Source organism: Phocoena sinus, chromosome 2 (assembly GCF_008692025.1).
Source record: "Phocoena sinus isolate mPhoSin1 chromosome 2, mPhoSin1.pri, whole genome shotgun sequence".
Lineage (NCBI taxonomy): Eukaryota > Metazoa > Chordata > Mammalia > Artiodactyla > Phocoenidae > Phocoena > Phocoena sinus.
Genome location: NC_045764.1, coordinates 5,505,963 through 5,528,507, shown reverse-complemented (window position 1 = coordinate 5,528,507; position 22,545 = coordinate 5,505,963). Strand labels below are relative to the sequence as shown.

At 41.0% G+C, this 22,545-nt stretch overlaps 1 protein-coding gene across 1 annotated transcript in view; it reads right to left on the bottom strand.

Annotated features, from left to right (window-relative positions):
* Positions 1-22,545, bottom strand: part of CUBN (cubilin) — a 280,069-nt gene that overhangs the window by 21,124 nt on the left and 236,400 nt on the right. Inside the window, 2 exon segments of the mRNA XM_032622320.1 lie at positions 1,380-1,588; positions 19,799-20,016. Of these exon segments, the coding sequence (XP_032478211.1) occupies positions 1,380-1,588; positions 19,799-20,016 (427 nt within the window).

Genomic DNA, 22,545 nt, shown 5'->3' with positions numbered 1-22,545 from the left:
GGTCTTAACTCCAGAGTCTCCCCTGACCATCCACCCAGAATGCTGATTCCAGAGTCATCTTTCTTACATACTGCTCTCAACTTAACACTCATTGGAAAACCCACGATCTTACATACTGCTCTCAACTTACCACTCATTGGAAAACCCGCAATTTCCAGCTGCCTAAAATCTAAATGCCATTAGCCTGACTTTCAAGATCCTGTGCAATCTGGATACTTCTCCACTTAGCCAGTCTTATTTCTTGTTCCGCTTTAACAATATCTGCTCTGATAAAGCCAGCCTCTTCACTCTTTCCACTTCAATGCCTTTTTTGTCTGTTCGCCTTGCTTACAATGCCCTCCCTCCCGACTTGAGTAAGTGTCCCCTCATTCTATGAAGTCTTTCTTGTTCACAGCATATGCTCATGAATCATCCTCCCTTTTAAACTTGCACATGGCTTCAAGCCTGTGCCCAAGGCACTTGCATATTGACTCTCCTGAACTACCTAGTGTTGATTTGCATGTGTCATCCCTTAATTCTGCAATCAAATTTAAGCTCCTTGTGAGCGGAAATACTGCTTCACTTGATGGTTTCCCCCAGGAGTGTAGTAGTCTACATTGATTGATGCTACGTGGCACTTTTAATCTGAGTGCATATAGCCTGAGAGACACAATGATTTAATATTAAAGAGTCATTTAAAAATGGAAACTTTTCTTGATTTACTTCTAATGGGACTTCAGAACTAAGATATTTTCCACATCTAAAAGTCATATAAGTAAATATACAAACTTTGAAAATAAAGTAAGGAGTGATGATTTGCATACAGACACTGTCATTTATTTTAGACTTTGCCAAAGATCCTTTGAGTATCTCTTTCCACACAACCTATCTTCCCATAGATCATCTCTTGACGAGGCTTGGAGGAACAGTAAATCTTAAAGCTAATGTTAGAAGCTGCACAAACATTATGAGTCTTTTGTATTAAAGATTATTTTGATGTCAAGATAGAGCATCTGCAATACTATACATTATATCACTGAAGAAAAGGTCATTTTAAAAATTATCAGCAGGGCTTCCCTGGTGGCGCAGTGGTTGAGAGTCCGCCTGCCAATGCAGGGGACACGGGTTCGTGCCCCGGTCCGGGCAGATCCCACATGCCGCGGAGCGGCTGGGCCCGTGAGCCATGGCCATTGAGCCTGCGCGTCCGCAGCCTGTGGTCCGCAACGGGAGAGGCCACAACAGTGAGAGGCCCACGTACCGCAAAAAAAAAAAAAAAAAGAGCTCTTCTGTAAAAATTATCAGCACTCACAACTTTCAGGACTTCCTGTGTGGTACAAACTGGAATACACCATGAAAAAGTCTGTATTAGAAGACTCTGTTAAGAAACATAATAGCCTTACCTTGACGTAATCATAAATGCATCTTTGCAAACTAGTTGCTGCCTCCAGAGCAAATGTGTTGAAGGTGAGTCTAATTAGTTTGTTTACAGGGGCAGTCATGAGCCATATGCAGTTTAAATTCTTGTCATATCTTCCATTCGAATCAGAATCAGGAGAGGCAAAGGTACCATCTGAACGTGTCAGATAACCACCACATCCTTGCTGAGGCCCTGTGTTCAAAAAAAAAAAAAAGACACATCACGATGCAGAGCAAAGAGAATGGAACCGAAATTTTATGAGGAGGGTTTTTAAAAATCATATCGTTTCTTTTTTCTGTCACACTTTGATGAACATTATCAGACTGCTGCCCCTCATCTTAGTTTCTTCGCTGTTATTTCCTCTTCAACCACCAATCCACCAATCTCTACCAGCTCACATCTAGCTGCCTAGAAAAGGGGTAAACAGATAGGGTTCTGTATGCATTTTTGGAACTCTTGATGGGATCTATTGGAGCTTTTTTCTATTCTTGAAAAATCCAATTTTATACAAAAGAAAGTATTTTGCATAACAAAACTGATGGAAACTGTGAACCCGTTTTACCTTTATGTTCTGCTTTTATGGACGCTATCAGACTGAAAACTGAATTTAAGAAGACTTTACCCAACATCCCAAGAAAACTGGCTCTCAACAAATCTTTTATTAAATAATCTGGTAGAAGGAGGATGAGAGGCATATAACACTACAATCCACTTTATATTGAACTGTACTCTATATTTGAATTTTTTCTTTTCCAAAGATAAGAAGCTGAAGAAGAGGAACTTTAGTGGAGAAAAATATCTACTTTGAAATGAAAACTCTGAAATTCAGAATAAAAATACAAAAGAGAGATAAAGAATGCTCTCAATACTCAACTATGAAAAGAAATACGGCACAAACTCCTCAGAGCACTGGATTTAGTTTCTTCCACTCCACAGCCTAAGGTGATGCCTTGGTAAGGAAGAAAAACTTTACTGACAATTTCGAAAGATATACATGAGGATGAATTAAGCTCAGAACAGCCCTGGTAGGAATAGAGATGAAATAGGCGTTCAAAAGAGTATTCATAAAGCTTGCATTGTACACAAATGTGCGTCATTACAAGTTCCGCAGTTAAATTCACAGTCTCATTCCATTTACTTGATCTGTTAAAAGTGAAAGGGTTGCTTTCAACATTAGGGGGCGCTATGATTCAGGAAACGCTCTTGGCAGGAAAGGCAAACAACGGCTGCCCACCTCGAATGCAAAGGATATCAAATGCGCGGAGCGTTTTTCCAGGATAGGTGCCTTACTTAGGAGGTCAGGCTACCCTGTCATAGCTTCTAAGTCAAGTAAAACTACAGAGTATTTGCACAGTCCGATGTTTCCTGGAGTTGAAATGCTTCCGAAGGCCCAGTCCTTGATATATCCATAGGTGGCATCTAGAACAAAATTATTCTGAAAGCAAAGCAATGCTCATGACTCTGCTCCTATGAAACAGGCCTGCAAGATGAAGAAGTGGGGTTTGCACAGTTTTCACTCCAGTGTGGACTGACTGCTACCTAAGGCAACCAGTTAAGCTTACTGACATGCCTGGCAGGGAAGAACAATTACTCAGGGTATTAATGAACTGAGAAAGTTATTTATCTATTAAATATTGACAAGGAAATATATTTAGTATTTTTAAAATTAATTTTTATTGGCGTATAGTTGATTTACAATGCTGTGTTAGTTTCTGCTGTACAGCAAAGTGAATCAGTTATACATATCCACATGTCCACTCTTTTTTAGATTCTGTTCCAATATAGGTCATTACCAAGCACTGAGTAGAGTTCCCTGTGCTATACAGTAGGTTCTTACTCGTTATCTATTTTTTTATTTAGTACTGCGATGGGAGAAGATGAATGGTAGTCTAATAGCAGTGATAAGTCATAAATCAACAATAATGATACAATTTAGAAAATGATAGGTGCCATAAAAGAGGCAGGAAAAGTCTTGTGAGTTTTGCAAGAAAGGGAGATTATTACTTCAGGCTAAGAGGATCTAGAATGTTCAAGGCGGAGGTGACAGTTGATCTGCATCTTAAAGGATAAATAGGATGAGACCATGTAGACTTGCCTGGTATTGGCAAGTCCAGGTTGAAAGACCTCGTAACCAAAGGTTAAGTGGACAAGAATTTACATGTATAGAATTTGACCTTTAGACTTTATTCTCTGGGTAATAGGGATCCACTAGAAAGGTTTTTGATCAGAGGAGTGGTAGGGTCAGAATGAATGTGCTTTCTCGTCAATCATCAGGTCTGACCTAGAGATGCATCTGGTGGTCACGTTTACACATAAGGGAGGGCCTGGAGGAGATGAAGCCAGGCCCAAGGACACCGCTGTGGTCCAGGCTGGTGGAGGCAAGGGGCAGTGCAGAGCTGGAGGTCTGCATGTAGGAAAACCAGACCACTGGGCTTTATTCTACTAACGCATCAGCTGCAAAAACTAAATGCTATTTTTAAAAATTCAAGCTATATGTTTTCTCACCCCTTGCTTATTAATTGTTGCTAATAAGTTAATGAGGGCAGAATGACAATTGTACTGGGCACCAAGAGTGCCATTGTACACACTTAGTAGACAAGACTACTGCTGCAGCTCTTACTGCTACTAATGCCCGAAGACGGAGATACCCTCCCTTCAGGAAACCCAGAGCAAGGATCCGCAGACCGCCGGTGTGCACTGGCAAAGACTGAGTGGGAGACTGCATGATTCCTAACTTCTCAGAATCTCTCCCTGCAGGGCCCCAGGATGGACAGAGTACAGTAAGTCCCCTACATACGAACCTTCAAGTTGCAAACTTCCAAAGATGCGAACGTGCATTGCATCAACGTCAGGCGTGAGCGAAATGGCAGCTTGCCCTCCATCTCCCATTGCTGTGATCCTTCAGCCCTACCATCTCCCACCTCCTCTCCCTGCTCCAGTCAGTGACTCTTCTTGCCTGTTCACATGCCAGCCCCTGGATGCCAGCTGTTGTGCTGGACTACTGTGCTTTTCGAGGGACTGTACTGTAAGAGTAAAGATGTTTCATTTTTTGTGGGTTTTTTTTTAATGTATTATTTGTGTGAAAAGTATTATAAACCTATTACAGTACAGTACTATATAGCTGATTGTGTTAGTTGGGTACCTAGGCTAACTTTGTTGGACTTACAAACAAATTGGACTTACGAACGCATTCTCGGAACAGAGTTCACTCATAGGTAGGGGACTTAGCTGTATATTTTCTGTCACTTGATGTTAGGTTTCACAATATGACTTGCTTGAGACAATGGAATATTAATGGTCATGGAGTAGGAAGAGGTCTTAAATGTGCTTATGCTTTTTGGCTTGGAGTTTTGGCCTCCTGTGATCCACCAAGAGCTCACACCCTGGGTACCCGCGTGCAGAGCAGACCTGACTCCAGGCTGAACTGTAGGCCAAGCACAGTCAACCTGCATCCTGGAACAGGCAGGCAAACTGGCCTGCTGACCCATGAGTGATAAAAATAATATTCTAGGTATAAGTCACCGCATTTTGGATCGTTTGTTGTACAGCATTATTGTGTCAATAGCTGACAAATACAAAAATAGCTTTTTTGAATTATCAAACTATAATAGAGCACATTGATGAACTCATAAAATATACAAACAAGTAAAAAAGTAAAGGAGAACTAAAATGATCATCAGATAGTCCTGGCTAAAATAGTCAAATAACTGAAGTAAGTATAACATTATATGAGTGAATTATACAACTCATCTTCTATATGAATAATATTATATGAATAAATAGTCAAATAAAAGATGTCCATGTCCATCTCTGGACAACCGCTACTTGGACAGATGGTGGCTGACTTCAGGCATTTTCCTGTTCCCCAGGGAGCCAGCTAGGGCTTCAGGCTGTAGCTGAATGTAGCTGAAGGAAGCAGCACTGAAGCACAGGAAACAGAACACAAATGCATTTAAGGCTGGTTCCTTAGGGAAATGGGAGTTCCATAATCCTTTCTTTGAGTAAATCTTGCTGTGATTTTCAAAGCTACAGTAGACAGCTGCCCTAAAGCAGTGAATTCGTTTAAAAAGTTCAGCTAAGCTTCAGATGAACACGTCTTGTCTTTTTTGCTAAAAGTGAATTGGAGTTATTATTCTCTACTCCCTAACCTTAAACATGCGCCACCTTTTACGTATCATATTTATATCTGCAAGGAAAACATTTCTTAATGGCTTTTGTAACCTGAGTTATGTTTTTCTGTTTGTTTTCAGTAATGTCACTCAATTTGCCTCACTTTAGACATCCTAATTTGAGACCCAGCCTAATTTAACTTAGAATGTGTACTCAGTCTGGTAATATTTGGGAAGCATAAAACTGAAATACTAAAAGAAAGGTAATTTCAGCAGTTAATCAGGAGCTATAGTCACAAGTAAAAGAGCAATGCAATGTTTAAAGAACTCGGGAAAATTATATAATTAACTTTTAATTTATTTTGCATTACTTTGGTATTACTGAAAACACCCTATGTATGCATTAATAGTCTTATGGCGTTTCATGAAAATCATTCCCACCAACTTTGAGATTTTAAAAATGACTTATTAAGCAATATATAATGATATAATCATGTCAACTGATGCAAGAAGAGGATGTGACAAAATCCAACACACAACATGACATAAACTCTCAGCAAACTAGGAAGAGAAGGGAATTTTCTCAACTTCATAAAGAGCATCTACAAAAACCATATAGCTAACATGATACTAATGGTGAAAAACTAAATGCTTTCCTCCTAAGGTTAGGAACAAGGCAAGGATATTTTTCTCACCACTATTCAACAAAGTATTGGAAACTCTTGCCGTTGTAATAGACAAGAAAAAAGTACAGACTGGAGAGGAAAGAATAAAATTGCCCCATCTGCCCATGCAGAAAATCCCAAGGAATCTACATAAAAATTCCTAGATTAACAAATGAGTTCAGCAAGAACCCAGGATAGAAGAACAAGGCACAAAAGCAATCACATTTCTATAAACTAACAATGCACGTGTGGAAACCAGAGTTAAAAACACAATTGCTCTAAAGGAAATAAAATACTTAGGTATACACTTACTGAAATGTATACAGAACTTGTGTGCTGAAAATTACCAAGTGATGAAAGAAATTCAAGACCTTAATAAACGGTGAGACATATGTATTCATGGACTGGAAGACTCAGCCTAGTAAAGATGCCAGTTATTTCCCAAATGATGCATAGCTTTCATTTTAATTCCTACCAAAGCCCCAGCAAGATTTTTCTGTTGACTTAAAAAAGCTTATTTTAAAACTGTGGTACGTCAAGACAACAGAATATTATTCAGGGCTAGAAAATGAACTATCAAGCCATGAAAAGACATGGGAGCAACTCAGTGCATATTACTAAGTGAAAGGAGCCAATGTGAAAAGGCTACGTACTGTACAGTTCCAACTAGATGACATTCTGGAAAAGGCAAAACTAATGAGACAGTAAAAGAATCGGTGGTCGCCAGGGGTTGGGGGGAGGGAGGGAGGGAGGCATGAATAGCCAGAGCACAGAGGATTTTTAGGGCAGTGAAAATGCTCTGTAAGATACCATGACGTTGGATACATGTCATTACACATCTGTCCAAATCCATTGGATGTACAACACCAGGAGTGAACTGTGACTCAAACTACGGCTGTTGGGTGGTTATGATGCTTCACTGAACATCATCAGTTGTAACAAATGTCTCACTCCAGTGGGGATGTGGTCAATGGTGGAGGCTGTGCACGTGAGGGGCGAGGGCATAAGGGGAATCTCTGTACCTTCCCCTCAATTTTGCTATAAATCTAAAACTGCTGTAAAAAATAAAGTCTTGATAAAAACCAACCAACCAACCAAAACAAAACAAACAACTTATTTTAAAATTTACATAGAAAGTCACAGGCTCTTGAATAGTTAAAACAATCTTGACAAAGAAGAATAAACTGGAAAGGATCAGGCTTCCCTGGTGGCGCAGTGGTTGAGAGTCCGCCTGCCGATGCAGGGGACATGGGCTCGTGCCCTGCTCCGGGAGGATCCCACATGCCGCGGAGCGGCTGGGCCCGTGAGCCATGGCCACTGAGCCTGCGCGTCCGGAGCCTGTGCTCCACAACGGGAGAGGCCACAACAGTGAGAGGCCCACGTACTGCAAAAAAAAAAAAAAAACTGGATAGGATCAATCTGCCTATTACTATACAGCTATAGTAATCCAGATAGTATGATATTTGTGGAGTGTTAGACAAACAGATCAATGGAAAAGAATAAAGAACCCAGAAATATGTCCACACAAGTATGTCCAAGTGATTATTTACAAAAATGCAAAAGCAATTCAGTGGAGGAAGGATAGTCTTTCAACAAATGGTGATAGAGAAATTGGACATCCAGGGGCAAAAATTAGGTCCAATCTAAACCTCAGACCTTGAACAAAAATTAGTTCAAAATGGATCGTAAACATAAATGAAAAATGTAAAACCATAAAACTTCTAGAAGAAATGGAAGTAGAAAATCTTTGAGACCTCAGGATAGGTAGAGTTCTTAGCCTTGTTATCCAAACACTATACATAAAAGGAGAAACTGATATGCTGGACTTCTTCAAAATTAAAAACTTTGTTCTAAGAAAGGCCCTGTTAAGAGGACAAAAAGGCAAGCTATGGACTGGGAGAAAATATTTGCAGACCATGTACCTGAGGAAGGACTACTACTGAGAATATATGAAGAACTCTCAAAACCCAATAGTGGAAAAACAAGTAATCCAATTAAAAAATGGGAAAAAATTATGAACATCTATTTCGCCAAAGAGGATATACATATGACCAAAAAAACACATGAAAATTGTTCACCATTAGGGAAATGTAACTTAAAACCATAATGATATGAATACACTTCTATCAGAATGGCTAAAATACACACACACACACGAGTGATAGCTCATTGTAGAATACAGCACACCACAATGGAATGACCAGGGAGGGTGTCCCAAGTGTGGATAGCACAGAAAGTACTCCATAAGGACTCTCTCGCCAAGATGACAGAACACAGATGACAATGAAATAGCACCTTAAAGTGCTGAATGCAAATAACTGCCAAACTAGAATTCTGTATTCAGAGAAAAAAATTCCACAAAATTTAAGACAGAATAAAGCCATTTTCAGAAAAACAAAAACCAAAAGACATTTTTACTAGAAGATTTGCAATAAATAAATTTTTTAAAAAAATGCTAAAGGGAGTTCTTCAAAAAGAAATAAACTGATCTCAGATGGAAGCACAGAAATTCAGGAAGAAAGAACAAAAGCAATGGTAAGTATACATAATTACTAACTGAAACAATAAAAACATTTTATATGCTTAAAACATGTAGCATTTAAATAATTGATATTAACAGCACGGAAGACAGGAAGTAGATTAATGGAGTTAAAATGTTGCATTTATCCTGATATGGTAAAAGGACTAGTTTTAGGGCTTCCCTGGTGGCGCAGTGGTTGGGAGTCCGCCTGCCGATGCAGGGGGCACGGGTTCGTGCCCCGGTCCAGAAGATCCCACATGCCGCGAAGCGGCTGGGCCCGTGAGCCATGGCCGCTGAGCCTGCGCATCCGGAGCCTGTGCTCCGCAACGGGAGAGGCCACGACAGTGAGAGGCCTGTGTACCACCCCCCGCAAAAAAAGGACTAGTTTTAAATTAGATTCTAATGAGTCAAGGGTGAATGTTATAATCCCTAAGAGTAACTGAATATATAAGTAATGATTTTTTTGTTTTCTTTATTCAAGACCCATTTGTTCTCTAGTTCTGCCCACATGGAGACACCCTCCTTGAAAAGGCGTTAAATCCTTCCCTTCACTTTAACACCTTGTGCTGAAAACACGTGTTCCAAGGTTTCAGCTACGAGATCCACATTCTTAAAGCACTGATTCTTAAACCTCATCTAGATTTCTTCCCTTGGATGGGGGGAGATGACCCAACCACAGCGAAGAACAGCTCAGGACTGGGGGCTCTGCTCGCCCAGAAGACTTTGCAGCTCCCCTGAGCCCCGCGGCTGAAGCCAGGATTAGGGCCCTGAGGCGAGGGCCCTCTTCCCTAGGCTGGCTGTCCCCTCTAGTTTTCCCGGAGTCTGGGGATTCCAGACAGTCTCTGCTCGCACTTCTGTATCACACCTGCCGCCTCAGCACTGCTGATCCACGCCAAGAGGGGAAAAGCACACAGAACTGCCTTTCAACGCAGCGACGTCCTACACCAAAGTTATCTGAGAAGCCTGTAGGTTCTTTGCCATTGGAGGACACTCCCAAGGCCACCACTTCCCCGGGCTCCCCACTGCCCTTGCTGGCAGCCTGGACGCGCGTGGCCGCCGTGCTGAGTCGCGCACACCACCGGGCTCCACTCCACTCTCCCGGGGAACTGAGGCCCGGGCTCAGCGGCAGGATCTGTCCCGAAGCCAGTCCTAGAGTGACAAGAGCCACACCTGCGGGTCTGTTCCACCGACCGGCCGCCCAGCACCGAGCTGGGCGCACGGACCCGGGTCTGGATTGTGTCGGCTGCTGCTTCTTGCCTGGGTTCACAGGCCGACAGCCAGTGTCCTCCCTTCCCTGCTCGTCACCACACCAGCGGCTCACTCCTACCTGCCGCCGTCCCCAGCCTGGCCACCGCGGGCTCCCGGGCCCGCCAAGAACCGAGACGCCAGCAGGTGCCTAGCTCCCATTAGGCCAGCTCCCCGTTGAACTACGGCTGCCTAGCCATGTTCTCAAGGCTTCAGGGCCGGCGCCGCTCCTCCCTGGACCCGCGATGCTCCCCGGACCCGCGATGCTCCCCGGATCCGCGATGCTCCGCGGAGGCGCCGGAGCCTCGCCGCACGCAGCCCAGCACAGGCGACCTCCGCGCCCGCCCGTCCCGCCGCCCGGACAGTAACGATTTTAAAAGAGAGTGACAACTGATTAATTCAGAAAAGGCAAAAACACAAAGATGGCTACAGAAACATAAGAACATATGGAACAAACAGAAAACAATACGGTGGTCTATTTAAATCCAATAACGTTAGTAATTTTATTAGTAACATGGCCCAATCTCTTTGAAAGACAAAGTAAAACAAAACCCAAATACATTCTTTGGGGTAGAGAAATGTTGAAAGTGGAGAGATTGAAAAATATACCATGAACTGGAAGAAAGCTAGGGAAGCTGTATACTGAATCGGAAAAAGTAGACATTACAGCAAAAAAAAAACCCCAAAAAACAAGAAAAGACCTTGCAGAATAACATGAGTCACCAAATTCACCAGGAAGATATAATCATTTTAACGTGTATGTGCTACACACTACACTGTCTCTAAGCAAAATAAGACCAGAGTTCTAACCCTGATCTCTCTACTGAGCTTCTCATTCTTGTATCTGACTACCTACTGAACATTAGCTGGATGACTTAAAGGCACCAAATATTCCACACCAAAACCAAACATTATTACTTTCTCCTATGAAACCTGGCCCTCTCCTGTAAACTTACATTTAGATAGTGGTATCACGGGATATTGTCCAGAAACCTCAGGGTGGTATCACGGGATATTGTCCAGAAACCTTAGGGTCATCATGTTTTCCTTTTCCCTCAATTCACTGTTCAAAGACTACTGGGTCCTCTTGATCCTGTACCTTAAGTGCTTCTCCTTTCAAGTTCCTTCTTTATTTTCACACTGTCACTGCTCTCATCCCCTGCCTAAATGATGGCAATACTTTCCCAATTTTTCTCTGTCTAAAATGCTGCCCCTACTTCAAAACATCACCCTCACAGGTGCTAGCACGTGCTTCCTACACCACATCGGATTAGATCATAGTACTCTCCAGCCTCCAGACGATTAACGGTTCCATCCGCAACTGATGCAGAGCCCACCTTGTCCACTCCTCCTGTCTCTCCAGTTTCAGCCCCGACTGCTCTCTACCTGACAGCCCAAAGCGGTAGTAACAATGTACAGGCCAGTGTGTGGCCTCTGAAATGGGATATGCCTTTGCAACTTTGCTTTTCCTTCTCCATAAAATGGCTGCTTTCCCAACGAAGGACTTCTCAGCCTTCCGAGTGAGTATTATGTATAGCTAAAATTTAGTGCGTGCTAAAAGAGTGTCAGGGCATGTTCTAGTTTAATCTTCCCCACAACCCTATGAGGTAGTTACTATTAGTGGGCCCCTTTTACAGATGAGAAAATCAAGAGGATAAGTAATTGTCCAAGGTCAAACTTGTTGGGATGTGTCAGGGCTGAGTTTGAACCTAGACAGTCTATCCCCAGAGCCTGTGCTACATTTACAAACCACTGACTACAATTCACGGTTCGCATTCCCTGCCGTGCTTTCGCGAACTTTTTTTTCCTGTGTCCTTTTTATTTTACTCAACGCCGAAGTACTTCAGATCACTTCTGCCTCTGCTGTCCTCTGCACATACTTCTGACAAAAGCATTTATCAGAATTTACAATTATTTGCTGACTATTGAGTAAGCTTCTCAGAAATAGAGATCTTGTTGAATTCGTCTTCGTATCCCCAGAGAAAAGATCACTGCCTGCATAGTAAGTAGCTGGTGAATACTGTCGAATACGCAGTTCAGGAAAGCACAGAAAATATATAGATATATTGGAGTTCTTACTGGAGGGATCTTTGCTTTCTAGTCTAAGTTTATAAGGGAATTCTTGGGATTAAATATATTTCTTGATTTATAAAGTTGTTACTATGCGATAAACATATTATGTACATGTGCATGTGTATGTGTGTCTATATATATAAGTCTGTATATGTGTATATATATATGTGTGTGTGTATATGTATACACACACACACACACACACACACACACACACACACACACACAGGCATAGGACCAAGTTTTGGGTCCTATGTATTAACCTGTTTCAGAGCTAAGTTAGTTGACTTTTGTGGCACATTTGATTGTGAAGAAACAATCAGCAGAACGCCACCAAAAGTATCACCAAAAGATTTAAAACACCTGCCGAAGGGGTAGTTTTGTTTTTTTGTTTTTGTAGGAAAATGCTTGTTTAGCTAAACATTTGCCATTATAAACGATGTTAGGTCTGTTACTATATAGTGTGCAAAGGCACACTATATAGAAGAATGGCTTCCCCTCATCACTGACGATCACAAAGTCAAAAGCTAGCAAGAACTAGAAACTGTTCTAGTTAGAGAGCAGGATTCATAGCAATGGGCTATTCAATTGTCATAAAAGAGGTTGCATTAGAAAAGATATGAAATTCATCAAACCAGAGTACCCAATAGTTTTTAATAATGCAAACAAGGGCACGGAATTGTTTTGTTGCTCTCGTTAATGTGTCAGCTTGCACATTGTGCTATTGATATTTACATTTTATGACTGGTGGCAGTGTGATTTAGTGGAGACGGATTATTTTCCCAGTTCTGCTCAAGACTTGCTAAGAGGCCCTGGCAAGTCACTTAATTTCTGTGTGACTCAGTTCCCCAATTTGTAAAGTAAAATATATGAGAATGCCAATCAGGATTACAACATAAAAATAAACGCCCAAATTCCTTAATTTTGATAGAACTTTAAGAAATTTTACTAAATTGGAGGCCATCATTTGGGGTTAGAGATTTTTGTTATACAGACATTTATTACCCTTATGTTCCAATGGAATTATACTCCACATAATTGTGCTAATTCTTTACCATTATATCATGCAAAGCTGTGAAGATAGACGTGACATTTGTCTGTCAACAGCGGAAAGAAAATGGGCTTTTACTGTATGTGTATATGTATGCATATATATATAAATTATTTGTAAATATAAATGTTACGTAAAATATAAATACTAAACATATATATTTTATGCATATTATATTTATAATATATAAAATATATTTGCATCATAAATATAAGTCTACTATAAATATATAATTATGCTAATTACTTATAAATAGTATATTTTACTAAAAAATATTTTTTTCCTTTCCTTATGGGAAGGAGGAAATAGAGACTGCTGCAGTTATGTGTAATATTTATATAGTAACAGTAAATTAAATGCACTATTTAGGACTAGGTACAAATTGGAAAGCAGGCAGTGTCAAAGGAGAAGATGAGAATGGAGAAAAGTAGCTCTATCTCCCCAAAGAGTTAGAAAAGAAATGAGTTGCCTTTGAGAAAAGTCACCCCCAGAATCCCTCATCGTCCTGAGTGTGTTCACTGATCTCTACAAAAGCGATGTGGGCATTTTAGGAAAAGGATGAATTTGGGAGATAGTCCTACCTGATTCCAAACTTGGCTTTACCTCTTATAAACCCTTTGACTGCAAGCAAATTACCTAATCTCCTAACTTCTTTGTTCCTCCATTGTAAAATGGGATAATCTCTGTCTCAGGGGTAGTTGTGAGGATTAGATGAGAAAATCCATGCAAAGCCCCTCCCATAGAAGCTCAGTGACAGGCGGTCATTATCTGTATGCCTTGGGCATCCTTGACATCTTCTCCTGGGGGTGAACTGAAATTAAAGCTACCACACAAAGGTAGCAGATTTTTCACATCTCAGAACAAAGAGAAGAATATAGTCCCTGATAATGTTTTATCTCTAAACAACTGTTTACAAGTAAAGGATTTTTTTCAGTGTTTAATGCTGACCAGCCATAAACATGACAGTCTGCTTTTATGCTGCTGGAAACACTACATTAAAGCCAGGCCCAATGAATAAGGATAATGATTATTACAGGGAATCTATGCTTATAAATAATTTAATCCTAAACATCCAGTTGTTGGATGAGTTGCATTTTTAGGAGGGCTGGTGCTGTTTAGGTTATACAGAATAATTGCTTGCCAGCTTCTTGTTTATTTCAATGTTTTTCAAAGTGTTATCTTATAATTTACCACTAACTCAATTTTATCACTTAGCTTGGTCTTCACAGTACCATCTGGTTTCATTTTCCCAATGACAACACTATCCTTCAAGACCAGGGGCAGCAATCTGGTCATTTAAGGAGGGGGTGAGTGGGTTAGAGCACAGACTGATATTGGAATATATTTTCATAAAAACCTTTTCTTTTTCTTTTGGCTGATCTGGAATTTTACTCCTGCCTACTGCTTTTGTAAGGTTTTGGTGAACTAAGCATTTGTTAGTTTCTTTATCACAGTCCCACATTCTCAGCTCAGCAAAAAACCCTTGTCAGTAAAACCCACAAAGGAGAAACTGCAGATAACCTTGTCTTTGGCATCAACTCCCAAGGGATGCCGAATCAGCAGTGAAAGTTACAAGACTTAAAAAGAGCGGAAATAAGCTTAGTCTAGTTTTCTGCAAATGGGTTTACAATTTCAGCTCATCTCATTGTCAGACTTCATCAGAGGGAGCAAATGACATTAAGAGGACAGACAAACAACACTGCTTTCGAGTAATATCCCCATATTCGCTAAACTGAGGGTTATTTGAGCAGTGACTTAGGAAATTATTCACTTTATAATTCAACTACCTTACTGCAAATGTACTTTTAAAAGTAATGTCGTCTGGCAGCTAACATCAGGCTGCTAGGAAGCACAACAGAGACATAGACACATCGATATTTAGTGTCACTGAATGTTTTTAAGTTTATTTTTTTAATGTTTAGCTATAGAACTTTAGAATGCCCCTCCCAAAGTCCAAACTTAACACCAAAACTGTGAAATTTAAAAATAACCAGAACCAGAAGTCTGATATGTTGTTACATTTTCCTCCGTTTGCTGTGGTTATATTTTCCATCTTTGGGGCCCCAAACTGGCATCAGCTTTCTCTGTGTACCTTTCCTTCTTCTCCATCCCCTCTTACAAGTAAACTCCTGTTGAGCCACCTCAACTTCTTCCCACCACTGCCAAATGCCCACAGACCTCAACACTAACTGGGCCAACTTCAGTTTTTGACCCTGATATTTTGCTAAAGGGTTATACGATACATTACTTAAGAAAACAAGTTTAGTTACCATGGTCCAACACAGTCAATAAACATAGTTTAAACCCCTGATCTAATCCTGTATCTACAAGTTTCGTATCTAATGGGATGAGCACATCAAAAACAGACTGACTGGGCCTGGAACATAACTGCATGAATAAATGTTCTTTCCTCTCTCACCCATCCTCCAAGATGCATGGATTCAAGTAAGAAATAACTGCTTTATTATTTCCTCGAGCAGTGCCCAGGACAGGAAGTGCCCCTGGTTGGGGGTGGGGAAAGGGGGTTAACTCAGGTTCTGTGTCTCTGTGGGAAGCTGCCATGAGAAACAGAACTGGGAAAGGGGGCGTCCCTGGTGTCACAGTGGTTGAGAATCCGCCTGCCAATGCAGGGGACGTGGGATCGATCCCTGGTCTGGGAAGATCCCATGTTCCGCGGAGCAACTAAGCCCATGAGCCGCAACTACTGAGTCCACGAGCCACAACTACTGAACCTGCATGCTACAACTACTGAGCCCATGAGCCACAACCACTGAGCCCATGTGCCACAACTACTGAGCCCACGAGCCAAAACTACTGAGCCCGGGAGCCACAACTACTGAGCCCGCAAGCCACAACTACTGAGCCCATGAGCCACAACTACTGAGCCCAGGTGCCACAACTACTGAGCCCGCGTGCCTCGAGCCCGTGCTCTGCAACAAGAGAAGCCACTGCAGTGAGAAGCCTGTGCACCGCAACAAAGACCCAACGCAGCCAAAAAAATAAAATAAAATAAAAATTTTTAAATAATAAATAAATAAATAAAAACAAAAAAACAGACTGACTGAGAGGCACTCTGGCGTGAGACCAGTACAGTAAGAAGAAATGGGGGCTTTGATGGCTTAAAAACACGTTTGCAGGTCTGAAATGCTCTGTGAGTGACACAGATGAGCACAGCCAGAGCTGAAGCAGACTCTGGTGGTAAAGGAGGGGCAGGAACTCAGCAAGCAGAAGTGGGTAGAATAAACGGTACTCATCAGTGTTAGTTCTGCACCGTGGAGCTTGCCCGCTTGGGCCAAATCCATAGGACTGAAGGCTTTTTAAGCTTCACGGGATCACGGACACCACTGACAATCGGGTGAAAGTTGCATACTCTCCAGAAAAACGCTGAGATCTGCAGATAATCTCAGAGTTTCACAGACCCCAGGACAAGTGCTCCGCTGGTTATCAGTTATCGGGGATCAGTTATTCATGTAGGGGAGGAGAGATGGGGCAAGCGGGCAGGCAGGTGTACTTCACAGGTAGGTATCAGCTCCCGGGAAGTGCTGGCTTTTGCTTTCTCCTTACCTTCCATCCTGTGCAGGTGGCCCTTCATAGCAGAAGTTCCATAAAAGAGGAGACCTGATTTCACCACACAATTCATTAGCGACAAACTAGGGGGATATTTCCCCCAAATTTGTTCTGAGCCATTAGCAATACAAATATAACAAATGCCCAAGGAGAAGTTATCTAATAATCATATTATTGTATGAGCCGGCTCTTCACTGACTTCAGAAAAATTAAAGCAGATGTGCATAAAGTATTGTCAAGTGTGGAATCAAAAGAGCGAATCTGTAAAACTCCAGTGTTTAGGTCAAGATAAGCTAAACAGATATCACAGACTAAAATGGTCTCCTCTTCACATCAATTATTTATTCAGGGAAGATACTGTCTTCCAGGCTAAAGTGACAGTTTTGGAAACTAAAAGTCACTGTCCCACCCATAAAGTTGTTTCTTCTCTCTTTACAGGATGCCCAGGGCAGTTTGAAATGGACAAGACTGAGTGGAAAAGTGCATCTTATTAGCCAAGTTTAAGTGCTTTGTATAGATCTGTAAGAAAACGATTCTATAAACACTAGAATTCAATGTGCTCTTTATTGTTTCTTCCCCTTTTCCTCACCATAAACAACAAAAAACAAACCAGATTGAAAAGCTATGCAGAATAATTAGTGAGTTTATATGAGTGATCTTGAAAGGTCCGTAAGACCAAAACAGCACAAAATTATAACTATCGGTTGTTCAGGAAAAAAAAATACCACTAACGATCACTTACAATTACTTCTCAAATATTCCCAAGTGGCCAATAGCATTTATACACGAAGAAGAGGTGAGAGGCATGCAGGGGTAGCACACTGGGAGGCAAGGAATGAGACCCTATTTCTGCTCTCTGCATGTGACCAGAGGAAAATAGTTATTCACTGAAAGTGGCCAATGCTTATGGATGAGCGGGGCCTTTGACGGTGTAAGATGATTCGTTCTGTGCTACTTCAGTAAAATCACCTTAAGTCGGAGAATGTCTTTTTGTAGCTCAGAAAAATGTAATAATTAATGAGGTTAGGGAACACTGGCTAACGTGGAAGCTGTTAGGTGACAGCCGTGTGGAGTACTTTAGGATGATTTCAATGATCATGTGAGAATACATTAGGAAAAAGAAAAACAACTTGAAAGCAGGTAGCAAGAGCCATGCAATTATGTGTCATTTGATTCTAAAGTCTGTGCCAAAGGCACGAATAAACACGTTCTCTTGTGCAAAAAGTCTCCAAAGGAAAATTAATTTTTCTTTCAAAATAGCCCTCTGTGTTTTATATGCCACTTCACTTGGGCAATTCCATTAAGGCAATGCTCTCTGTCTGCCCATGAGACTTGCTTTCAAGTCACTGTTGATACAGCTAAGTAGGCTAGGTGGCACAGTGATTTTCTGATACAATTTGCACCACGTCTGCGTTTTATTGGGAAGCCGTCAAAATGCAAATGTCTAATTGTTCCCCTCAAGAAATGCATGTAAGGAATCACACACCAAATGCAAAGAAGGTGAAGGTGAGCTCTGCTTTCTATCAGAGGGCTGAAGGTTAGCCGCAGCATGGGGTAAAGAGGAAGAAAGGGTTTGAACAGTGAGTCGGGATTCTTTTTTTTTTTTTTTTTTTTTTTTTTTTTTGCGGTACGCGGGCCTCTCACTGTTGTGGCCTCTCCCGTTGCAGAGCACAGGCTCCGGACGCGCAGGCTCAGTGGCCATGGCTCACGGGCCCAGCCGCTCCGCTGCATGTGGGATCTTCCCGGACCGGGGCACGAACCCGCGTTCCCTGCATCGGCAGGCAGACTCTCAACCACTGCGCCACCAGGGAAGCCCATGAGTCGGGATTCTTATCGTAGAAAACCTCCCAGGTTTCTCCGGGCCTTCACAGTAAGCGATTCGTTTTGTGAGCGGTTTGTTTTCAGAACACTATTCACTTCTATATTCGAATGGAAGACTCGAAACACTTCCCAGAATCAAATATAAATTATCTTAGACTGTGCCACTGATGCCACAAGTGCGGATAAACAGAGAGCAGACCAGCTAACTCATACGGCAGGGCTCCCCAACCCCCAGGCCGTGGACTGGTACCGGTCCGTGGCCTGTCAGGAACCGGACCACACGGCGGGAGCTGAGCGGCGGGTGAGGGGGCGAAGCTTCATCTGTTGCTCCCCCATTGCTCGCATTACCACCTGACCCATCCCCCCACCCCTGTCCGTGGAAAGACCATCTTCCACGAAACCGGTCCCTGGTGCCAGAAAGGTTGGGGACCGCTGTTTTAAAGGACTCAAAGTTCCAAGTTAATTCTACATAGATAATTATTTCTCAGAAGCAGTGGGAATAAACGGGGGTGCTATTTTTGATTGATCCTCTCACCCAGCTTTTCCTTTTACCTCTAGATGACTCCCAGATCACCTCCTCTGCCCAAGTTGCTTCTCAAGCTTCAGTTTCCTCCTCTCTTTCTCCATTTAGATATCTCATAGGCCCTCCAACCCAAAATGACCCAAACCAAATACAATATTTCTTCCCTGAATCTTAGCCTCCTAAGGCCCGAGTATCCAACAAGTCACCCATAGAAGTCATCCTCAACTCCTGTCCTCATGTAATAAGCATCAAGTTCCCAACACTGTACTTCCAAGGTATTCTACGTTCCGAATATCTCTGAGATTTCCACCTTCTTCTATTTTTATTCCCACTCTGTTACTTTGAGCCTTCAACCTTTCTCATCTGGAATTCTGTGATAAGCTTCTTCCTTCCACCTTCCTCCACCCTGCTACCACTATGATCTTTCCAGAAGTCCAGTTGGGCTGTGCACTCTTTACTTAAAAGTCTCCCAGGCTCTTCACCATTTTAAGGATAAAGTCAACAGAGGCTACAGGGCCTTCTTTCTTGATCTGGACTTTGCTACCTACAGGCTTAACTTCCACCATTTCCATGGGTGATAAAATGAGACTCAGGTCTCATTTGAGATGGTGGTGTAGACAGGCTTTGTCTTTAAATACTAGAGAGACACATATGTTGAGTGATTTTTTGTTTTTACTCAAAATACACCATATGTAATTTTTAAAACCAAAATTTTATGTGACATATTCCTCTAAACTTAAATGAAGAGCAACTTTAGACAGGTGAAAAAAATTAAACAAAGCAGAAAACAGTCATGAAAAATAGATTTACACACGCAAAATTCTTACCCAGTGTCTGCCAGAAAGATATCCTCCAACCTCTTGCTGTTTGAAACGAATCTGTCTTGAACACCAGGAACATACGACTACTGCTGCTCTTAACACCTGGTGGAAGCTGGGAACCACAGAATTTGCCAAGAAGGGGATCACTGATGTTAGAACCATCGTAAACTGCCAGGTAGTCTTGGGAGCAGAAGGTGGAGGAAACCACATCAAAATCATTGAACCTGTGAAATGAACCTTGTTAATAATAATGTTTTCCATTCGGATTTCCATTAAATCATAGATTTAGTTCTTATTAAAAAAAAAAAAAGACAAGACAAACGCCAACAGCATCCAAGTTTCACTTGATAGGAAACGTAGAAACAGTATACTATTTTACTGATCAGTTCAAAAGTTTAGAGGAAAGTTTTTGAGAGACTAGAATATGTCAAGGAGTGTCATAAGCTCTGGGGATATAAAGACGAGTAAGATATAGTCCTGGATTTCCAGGGGTTTACAGTCAAGGATATATTAAATCTACTTAACAAAGTTTTGATAAGTTGAACTGATATTTATCTATCATTTCAGCAACACTTTAGTTTTTCAGTCTCATTAAAAATAGGGTGTTTACTCTGTTCCCTTGTTATTTTTGTGAGATCAAGTGGTACTATCAATCTAATTTTTATCAATGGGAAGACTGCTAATATAATAGAGCGGAAGAAATGCTGGTTTTAGAATCAGAGCTTTATTCTCATTCTCACAGTCTGTTTCCCTCTTTTTAAATGGAGTTTATTCTAAGGTTAAGTGAAACAATGTGTAAAAACCAAATTATGGTAACTGGCATACAGTAGATGCTCAAAAAAAATGGACAGACCCAACAAATGATCGTTATTATTATGATTTTGAAAACTAGAAATAAGAAATAGTTATTCCTCATAAAAGAAATAACAAATATTAAAAAACCAATGGTAGGAAAGAATGAACTAAATTCTCTTGAGTCTTATTTAACTGCTATAACCAGAAATTCACATTTCAGATCACTGTGGTCGTCACGGGCATGTCACCACTCACCCCAGCGCTCAGCCTTCCTGACATTTGTTAGGATTGTCTTTCTGTGCACACTTTGAGGTGTGATGTGGCCCTGAGACATGCTCTGGCCACAGAAATGTAAGCAGGAGTCATGCGTATTACTTTTGGAAGAAGTTTTAAGAACTACTACTCAGTTTGCCACACTGCCTTCTACTGCAGTGATGATCATGGAAGCAAATGTAGAAATGAGTTTCCATCAACCTGGGCAGCTAAGTGACCATGATGAGAGGAGACTCCTTGCCAGGCCACGTTGGACACACTCATACGAGTGAGAAATAAACTTGTTGAGTTAAGCTACTGTGCCTTGGGGTTGTTTGTCACCACTTATAACCTATCCTGACAGATACATCCCTGACTTTTCTTTCATTGTCTAACATAGTATTTCTTTTCTTTTCTTTCCTTTTTTTAAATTGAAGTATAGTTGATTTACAATGTTGTGTTAGTTTCTGGTGTACAGAAAAGTGATCCAATTACACATATATATTCCTTTTCATTATGGTTTATTGCAAGATATTGAATATAGTTCCTTAACACCATATTTCAATCCAGGTCTTATGCTTTGTCATTTCAAGTAACTATTCCCAGAGTTCCCAAACAAGCAAGGCTTCCTACATGGATGTTCTTAAGGATTTTTATGGTGGGTTTATTATAGCTTATTTTTTATTTATTATTATTTTTTTTATAGCTTATTTTTTAAAAACCTGTTTAAATTATCTGATGTCCTGTCATCATTTTTCTAGGTTCTTCTTTCTCAGGTGTTTTTGTTTTCTGGGTTTTGGTATTTTTGCTAGCCTCTGTAATATATAACATATAATATGGAATAATTTGAAAATATCTCGTGATTAAAATATTTCCTTTAAGAGGCTTAAGAAAAAAATGATACAATATTTTGAATGTATTTTGATTGTTTTCAAACTGATGATAAAGATCAAGATGAAAAATTTCTTAATTTTCTTTAACCACATGTAACATTTAATGTTCCTATAATAAAAGAAGGCAAAACAATAGCTAGATAATTTCCAAAAACACTACTTTCATTTTTATTTTCTATAGACAATACATTTATTTTCCACAACGTGAATCCATAAAGATAAAAATCTGAGTTTCCAAGAGGACTCAAAGCTGTTTTGGCTTTGCATCATTTTCCCATGACAGCACAGAAAATATTTGCAAAAGCCCATTAACAGAAAACATCATGAGGCCGGCCTATTTTGAGAGCCTAGAAGGATTTATGTGTTACTAATGTCTACAACTTCTTCAGTACCTAGAATAGTATCTGTTTCACAGAATGTAGGTTCTTAGAAAGAATGTAATAATTTTCCAAGCAAGTTGATGTGAACTTTGACTATGGTGAGCCCCAGGGCCCAGGCAAGGGCAAAAAATATACACATATCATAGCATGTGCTCTAATCCTACACATGTAAGAACCAAGTATTGTGCCACGACAGCAAATGACAAGAACCGTTCCTTACGTTTCCATTCGGAGAAGGTGATCCTTTCACAGGGCTCCTGCTCCTGGCCATTGGGCATTTTTTGTGTATTCTTTTATTCCTGGGCCTTAAAGGACTTTTTGGCTTTGGGGCACAGCTTCTTTACAAACAGTCTCAGGTGGGACCTGCAGTGTTCTCCAGGGTCCATCCTGTAGACCACTCACTGTCTGATACAGGAAGCAAACCAGGCTTGAT